This window comes from Centruroides sculpturatus, unplaced genomic scaffold (assembly GCF_000671375.1).
Source record: "Centruroides sculpturatus isolate CEXI.00-Female unplaced genomic scaffold, Cexi_2.0 scaffold699, whole genome shotgun sequence".
Lineage (NCBI taxonomy): Eukaryota > Metazoa > Arthropoda > Arachnida > Scorpiones > Buthidae > Centruroides > Centruroides sculpturatus.
Genome location: NW_019385003.1, coordinates 404,066 through 412,758, shown reverse-complemented (window position 1 = coordinate 412,758; position 8,693 = coordinate 404,066). Strand labels below are relative to the sequence as shown.

Genomic DNA, 8,693 nt, shown 5'->3' with positions numbered 1-8,693 from the left:
GGTTACGAGCCGTTCTATTTATGTAACTGTAAACGATATAGATTCACTCTGCACAGCGCTAAATTAAAAGATACTGTATTTACATTAAATGTATAGAAGTAATTTTACCGACACAATCTTTATTGTTTTTTACGAATATAATACCGGGTTTAAGTAATTATATAATTTGTAAAGGTTGGTTCGATTATGTACTTGCTGAAAGTACAATGTTGTACGCTGCTTTTGGATCCGCATATTTAATTTCTTCAATCTGTTTTAGTTTCATCCGACACAATAAAATAATAGCACCAAAACCTGGATTAAAAAACGATTACTTTCGTCAGAAAATGATAAAGGAAGACAACTTGACAATGCGGAAAGTTTCTCTATTTGTTGCTTTCGTTGTAATGACGTGCGCTACTGTTTTTCAACTGTTTATTGTGTTTTTTGTTTATCCCGCTCTGCGAAGAAAGCAGTACTTTGAGGGCGAAGCACTTTTGTGTACCATTCAATTCGGTTTAGCTGCAATAGTTGGCACTGGAGTACTTGGATGTGGATTTTGTTCGATTGGGATATTGTTGTTCATTGCTCAGAAAGAATTTGAACATCTTATAAATGAGCTCTTTGTATTAAAAGAAAATAATAAATTTTTGACAAATAAATTAAATAAATTTATGCAACATCATCAAGAATTGTGGATATTCGTCAATCAGTTAAATATCAAATACAAATTAGTGTTATTCCTCGCCTAATTTAGTATACTCTGGATGGCGTGTTTCTGGTTTTATGCATATTTATTTATTAAAATAAACGAATTAGTAAGAAATCTGTTTTTAGGAATGTGCATCCTCTACACATTCATCTGTATTTATGCTGCGTGTTCATTATGCTGTATTGCCTTCACGGTAAATATTTAATGGTGTTTAACTCCTTTGAGTGTATTTGTTATACAGTGATTCTTCGGAATTCGAATTCAATTTGTTCTTAATGGGCGTTCAATTTTCAAAAAGTTCGCGTTCCGAAACAATTTTTCCATGATAAAAAAAGTAAATTTATTGGCTCTTAAACCCCAAAGTTGTTCATTTTAATTCGAATAAATCCCAATTTGAGGTATAATAACAGACGTAAATGTCCTAATTAATGCATTAATTAATGAAAATGATAATAACGCTTGATAAAAAATAATAAAAAATTTATTATGCTATAAAATGAAAATATTGCATTGGAACTTCATTTCCAATACTTTAGCAAGTAGCCCAATCTGGCAAGTATACCGCGTTATGCTAATTTGCACAATAGGGCCATTTCTGTTAATGTTCGAGTTTTATAAATGTTCGGTTTTGATGCTAAATATCATTTGAAAAGTCTTCTCGAATTGTTCTGGCTCTGGTGGCCGTGTGTTTCGAAGAACCACTGGAATTCTAACTGCTTTTGTTCCTAACTGCAGATAATAATTTTTAATATCTATTATGTACTTTTTCTATAATATTTTTATGAATAAGTTCTGTTTTTCTTACTGTTTAGATGCAGAATGCGTTTCAAGACATTCGCCAATTTGCTGTATGCAAATTAAAACTGGAGCAAAAACTAAAGGTATAAATTCGTAAAATTGTTTGAGCTTTTATTAAATGAATCGTTTCCCGTATGTCAGGACTTTATGTAATATTTCTTATGTTTTTGAGATTTTCTTAAATAATGATAGTGTCCTCTACCGAGTAAAAACATTTTTGAATGGTTTAAAAGACACATGTCAGATTTTGTAAAGACACTACAAACACACAATGTATATGAATGCTCTTTACAATTACTCGTTACACATTTGACATAGCAATATTTTTTGTTGTATTAATGAAAACGTTAACCCCACTACTTGATAACGAGAATCTACTCATTTACCTCACAGTTATGTACATTGTGTAAATTCATTTATGTTTGAAATCAGAAGTCCTGCGTTTGGCGTTGCTTGCTGTGGCCAACAAAAATATTTCATGTTGAAGTACCATACCACTTACAGGCAGCTACTTGCGATGGGGTTTCACGTTACTCTATCACATAAGCGCTCAACTAACGCTATACCTTCGAAATACAAGGATTTCAATGGAGATAACGATGGATAAAACAGAGTAGTATAATTCACGAATATCTTCGAGTCATATCTTTGAAACCGAGCTTAGCCGGATAACTTCTGTATTATATTTTTATTTATAGAATTATACTGAATTGTTGTATGTTGTAACAAATTATTTTACTTTTTCTTAATATCTTATAATGCTTCGAGTTTTTGTTACAGATTCTAGACTTCGTGAAAAGATTCGGCAAGTGTTCATTGTGTATTACAATTGGTGAATTTCTCGTCGTCAATAAAAAAATTCTTTTTCGGGTAACAATTTTTGTGTTCTCGTTGATACTTGAAAATTTTTATTATCTTTTGATTTAATAAAGAAAAGGAGAGTGGTAATTACAAAAAGGTATTGTTTTTCTGATGGCGAAAACCTTACACTCGGTATTTTCGGGACTTTTAAAATTAAGAAATGTATCGAATCAAAAGGAAGAATGTGACTGGAATTTCGTAGCTAATTACACTTCTTACAATTAAAAACATTTCATAAATGGAAAGTTCGAAGCTCTGTAATCGACCTGAATTATATTACGAAACGAATTAATTCCTTGTTTTTTGTTGAGAACGTCTTTTTTATGTTTTATCACATTTTAATTCACGTCCACATGAAATACGTTAAAGAATGTACTAATGAAAAATCCTGTTTAGGATATTGCAGTGAAGAATTTCGAAAATATTTTCAGTATAAACTTTTTAAACGTCTAAGACATCATAAAGCTGGTAAATTGAAGATGTGTACTGGAGTTAAAAATCTTCATGTTGTACACTTCTCTATTACGTTAAGCATATGAACGTAAGTTATGAATGCAAAAGGCCAACCAGTGGCCATGCAGTTCCGTTTGCTGAACACTGGGAGTTCGGTCGCGGAATCGTGACGCACCAGGACAGACTGGCACGTGGAGTTTTCCGGGTTCTCTCCACGTTTGTAACGCTTGAATAGGGGCCAGTTACCCTTAATAGACCTCCCGGAAAGCATTATTCCCCGGCGTTACGAGCATCATCGACTCAAAAACAACCACTATTTCAAGACAATTACGTCACACTTTACCACAGGGCCATATAGTTAACTAGCAACCACAAACAAACAGAGCGCAAAAAATTAGTAGAAACTATATTTATGTTCACTCAACTTTAAGATTACACATAGAAAAATCTGTATATTTTTATTAAAATATTTTTCTCTTTGTTACTGGTTTTTGAATGTTTTATATACTGTGTGTGAAGTTTTCCGACTGGTTGCGTTTGTCAGGATCGTTGCGCGGTCACGACTTTCGTGTAAGAGTGGTAAAAACTCTCTGAGACAAGAATTTTATCTTTTAGAAACAGATTGTATAAACTATGTGGGAAGTATTTTTTCGTAAATATCGCGTTCATAGGAAAATTATCGGATTGCAATTTGAAAAATTGTAGACCTATAAATTTCCGACTGTAACTCTGTGTGCCTGTATTCCTCATTCTCGAAAAATAAGTTAGATACATGAAAATCGAGATAAGGCATAGAAAGTTTAGGGGAGAAGGCCCAAATTAAAAATATACGAACTTCTGGTTTGAAACGAAAATAACGTTATTTCCATTCAAAAATTTCCACTGAGTGGAGTTAGATACATAACTGGCACGATTTTATTGCTAACGCCAAAACACGATGCACGGGGTCGAGACCATCAATAAAACATTGATAAAGATACAGTGCGAAATAAATACGCTGTATCATTATTGAGAGAGGTAACAGATAACACTTTCCTGCGTGGAGTCGAAAGTGTTATCTTGTGAAAAGTCTATAGTAAGTAACTAATAATTTAATTTTCCACATCAAACGACTCGATCTTTTTTTCATTTTCGATACTGAATATCGATTAATTTTAATAAGCGACGTTCAGTGGCCGAATGGATAAAACTACCGAACATTGCTAGTTAGTCGTCGGTTCTGCGTGTCAACCAGGTAGCCAGGGACAGTTTTCTGAATTTTCTTCACGTTATTAACACCTAAGTAAGGTCCGCTTCCCATAAAATTCTCACCGAAATTCATCTCCCTCTTTTGATTGCTCACGGATCGCGTTGCCGTAACGAAATAAACCTAACTAATTCTAACGAGTTATTTATTGTTACATCTTCACAATGCCAGGCTGCAACGTTTTGTTTCAATTATTTTAGTGGTGGTCAATGATGGTCTTACCCCGGCGCATCATACTTTTCCTGAGCAACAGACATGACGGTCATCTAAATCTGTTCAGGAGAAAACTTTGAAAGGAAGTAACGTGACTTACGTTCTAAAACCGAAACAGTATAAACTTTATATCGGTTTCTCGGTCCTAAGCTTTCCACACCGGTCTCGAATTTCACATGTCTAACTTCTTTCTCGAGATTAAGGAAAGACAGAGGACAAATAGGCATGGGTATACATTCAGAATTTATGTCTAAAATTTGTTTAAATCACAGCCCAATAATTTTTTATAAACGCTATAATTACCAGAACATACGTCCCTCGAAGTTTATGCAATCTGTTGCAAAGATTTAAACACTTTATAATCAAGTAAAATTTATTCCAGTATTTTTACAAGATTCTTTTTATGAAGTCTTTCGTACGTTAAAGTTAGCAACTTCGATCACGTGCGGGCCATCGCAATTCACCTAACAGGAACACTTTGCAAACGTCAATAATAGATTAGTTTGAATTAGTATTCTCAGACCGTCTTCTCTTCCGGGAGGAAATTAACTACTACTTTTGGTCGAATTAACTTCAACCCCTTTAGAGAGAGTCCTTCTTCCTATCGGACCAGAGGTGTGCTGACATTCAAATATGAAAATTACAGAATACGAGGTTTGCGTCAATTACAAAATATGATTTAAGCGGTTTACCAGGGTGCCGCCATTAAATATTTGGTGCGTTTTTTGCGAAATTCGATTGGTTGGTAGATTACAGTTTGATATTTATCTTTGAACGATACAATTTCTTACAGTTAACATTAAACAAGAATATAATATCTGAAAGAGTTTAAGATATATTGTAAATTGTTACCAAATTGTCCGACATTTCGTACGGTTCGAGATTGCGATAAATCTGATAACGGTATACTGAATATACTGAACTCTTTATATAGTTTTTGTTTTAATGTTCATTATATTGTAGTATTTCATTTATACAACTACAACGAAGGTTATTTTAGGTAAGGGCTTTTCACACCGAGTGACCAATCGAACACATTTTAAAAATTCTCTATTCTTCTACTGTACATGATTAAAGGAATTTTTATAACGTGTTACATTATAAATTTAATGTAATAAACTCTTACGTAAGACAACCTTTGTGAATATAACTCAAGCACTATAATTTAATATATTAGAAGGGTTATATGAAGGAAATACAATAATAATCTAAATCTTAGTTGTTATTTTTGCTCGGGCAACGTCAGGTTCATCTGCTAGTTAATTTATATTTTAATTTAATTTTTTCATTATGAATATATTTCATTTTATAGCGCAGATACATTACGATGAGTTCATTTAGAACATGGTGAACTTATTTAATATTGAAATTACTTATCTAGATTTAATTTCTATCTCGCAATGTGTCATCTCGAAATTATTTCCTTCTTCCTATATAAAAACCTCTAAACAGTTTATTAATAATTTAATATATTTCTTTCTAATATATTACTTTTCCAGTTAAAATATATAATACAGATAAAGTGTGGCGATTGGTGAAAAATGACAAATCAAAACTTTTAGATTTTTTGGATTCGGGCCTTTAATCAAGTGCAAAAATTGTGGATTTTTCTGTACGTATGGTTGTTCCTATGTGGGTTAAAATGCTGTTGTTCAGTCTTTTTCAGGCTTAATAACTCCTGCAATAAAACTGTTCATGAAAGTTTTTTATTAGAAAGATTGATGCAATTAAATTTCAATGGTTAAAAACCGAGGGGTGAGAAAATAAAGTTGTGTGTCATATTTCATGTTGGGTAAGACTTAATGACCATTTTACTCGTTATTAGCATTTACAAATTTTATAAAACCCACACTTGCCCTCAAAATTTAGCTTTTTAATTAGATCGGGTTTTGTATCTAACGCTCGTAAAAATTGGAAGAAAAACCTAAATAAGATTGAGAAAGAATAAAATTATTAATCAAGAAAAGAAAAGTTTTTAAATAACTTTAAAACAAGATATAACGCTAAGTTTATGTGTCATTCTTACAAGAATTCGAAATAATTGTAAAATACGAGCAGAAATTTAAAAGTGCGATTAATTTTCCTTCATCGGATTATCGAATTTTATCCTTCGTATCCCGAAATGATCTTTTATCTCCCTGGATACAAGAAATCCACCAATCGGAAAGCTAGATATCCGGGGTAAGAATCCTTTAAAAGCCTGGATCTCCGGGACAATGGTGGACTTCCTCTGTCTTTCGTTGGGAAGTTATTTTCCTTGTCTTAATCGTTCTTCATTCGGACTCTTCATCCATAATGTCACCATCCTGCTTTGGACTGTTCCGGTTCTGAACACTTCATCACCGAACTTCCTGACACTCATAGAAGCATCTGGACTAAATACTCGGGGTCCATCTACTCTACAGTCCATCTCCTACAGTTGACGAGAGGCATTTTAAGACTTAGCCGAAATAAGCGGGCTAATTTGTCACTGCATCAATCTGCCTGATTATTCTTCACTCCACATACGATAAATCATGGAATTTGGTTATCCCCAATTTACCGACCTCACACGTATAAATATTTAACATAACAAAGTAGATCCTGACGTTACCATTTAAACTACATATTTATTCTAAATTATACAAAACTTCTTTACAGCAGCATTATAAACTATATTCCGCTTTAGAATAATCTGTGGTGCATTGCCTAAATAACGTGAAATGTAACAATACGAGTGCTGTCAAAAAATAATCGAAATAGTTTTAAATATACGTTACATCATTTACAAGATACTTAATCTTTACATTTATAAATATTTAGCACTTCTGAAATTCCACATTTTCAGTTATAAGAAGTATAATTAGTTACGAACTTCTCGCATTCTTTTTGCAGATTCGAAACATTTCTTAACTTCAGAAGTCCCGAAAATACGGATTGCAAGGTTTTGGCCATCTGAAATACGACCGAATTTTGTAATTAGTATTTAAACTTTCTGCTTTATTAAATCGTCAAAAAAATTAACTTTATAAACTACGATACGACCACAAAAAGAGTCACCTTAAGAGGGATTTTTTTATTGATGACGAAGAATCCGCCAATGGAAACACTCAACGAAACCTTCCCGAATCTCTTCATGAAATCCAAAATCTGCAAAAACAAATAAAAGTGAATGAAATTGGTATGAAGAGGTTAATAAAAGGAAATTTTATAAAAATTAACAAATGACTTTAGTTGTATCAATAGAAACGGTTATAATAAAAGAACTTCAGTAATTTCGAATCTATTTAATTGCATTTATATAAAATTCGTATTTCTTTTTCTTTTTTTATTACTTTTAATACATTTAAACAATGTTTTAACTGAAAAGCCGTTTCATCTAAAAAGAAAAATAGTTACAGTATTCGCGTGCTAGCCAGTCACTAGTTATATGTAGGGCCAGTGCGTGAGGCAAGGACGTGTGGTTGTTGCCTCGGGGTTCTTTCGATACGGCTGTTTTTTGGGATTAAATATTGGACTGTAATTTTCAAGAACTGCAGACCTATAAGTTCCCACTGGCGTCCGTTTGTCTGTTTTTTCTTTATCTCGAGAAATTACGAAGACAGATGTAAAATTCGAAAAAGCTTACCAGCAGGAGACTTCGATTAACTGTACATGAACTTCCGGTTTTTGTGGTTATGTGGACAAGACGATTTTTCCTAAACATTAGGATCAAAATTCTTGTTCGTAAACAAGGAAGAAATACAGTCGACCCCCTATAACGTGCGTTCCTATAACGGAAATTCCTATAACGTAGCGAAAAAATTGTAGCAACATTCGTATAAAGAAGCTCCTAAAACGTCGTTGCCGACTCGTTTCGCGACAAGATTGATAGAATCTGGACCAATAGTGGATGAGCAGCCGAACTACTTTCCTCCACCCTGCGTCACGCTACGGAGCGGCTAAATTGAGTTTGCTATCGTCTGTACAGTATTATATATAAATTAGGTACCGTACATATAATTATATATTAATTACTAGTAGCTCGGGACGCCCCTTAGTGGGCGTTCTTTACAAATTTCCATGAGGCACGGTTCCTTTGACTTTTTTGTTCCTATCAATATGCTCTACAGCTCTGTTAAAATCCGAATGGTAAGATTTACCCTCCGAATAAAGAGGTGGCGACCCCCCAAACCGTAGACCCCTGTACTAACAATAAAGTCAAAGGAACCATATATCTCTTGAAGGGTCGCGAGTAGGGGGTAAGCCCCTGAAATAATAAATTCCTATTACAAATATACTGAATTATTTATATTGTTATATTGACCAAATAATAATTTATTGGCCAAATGAATAATAAAAATTTATATTGTTAATTTAAATAAGAATTAAAATTGTTAATTTGAATGTTTGAAATATGACACACGATAGGGGCGCCTCTAGTGTCCGTTATCAAACGGTTACGGGACAGAC

At 33.3% G+C, this 8,693-nt stretch overlaps 1 protein-coding gene across 1 annotated transcript in view; it reads right to left on the bottom strand.

Moving 5' to 3' along the window:
• Nucleotides 1-6,510: 6,510 nt before the first annotated feature.
• The window catches only part of LOC111633254 (general transcription factor II-I repeat domain-containing protein 2B-like), a 15,809-nt gene continuing 13,626 nt past the window's right edge, over nucleotides 6,511-8,693 (bottom strand). The window contains exon 2 of the mRNA XM_023377790.1: nucleotides 6,511-6,675. Within this exon, the coding sequence (XP_023233558.1) occupies nucleotides 6,511-6,675 (165 nt within the window). The remainder of the gene's footprint in view (nucleotides 6,676-8,693) is intronic.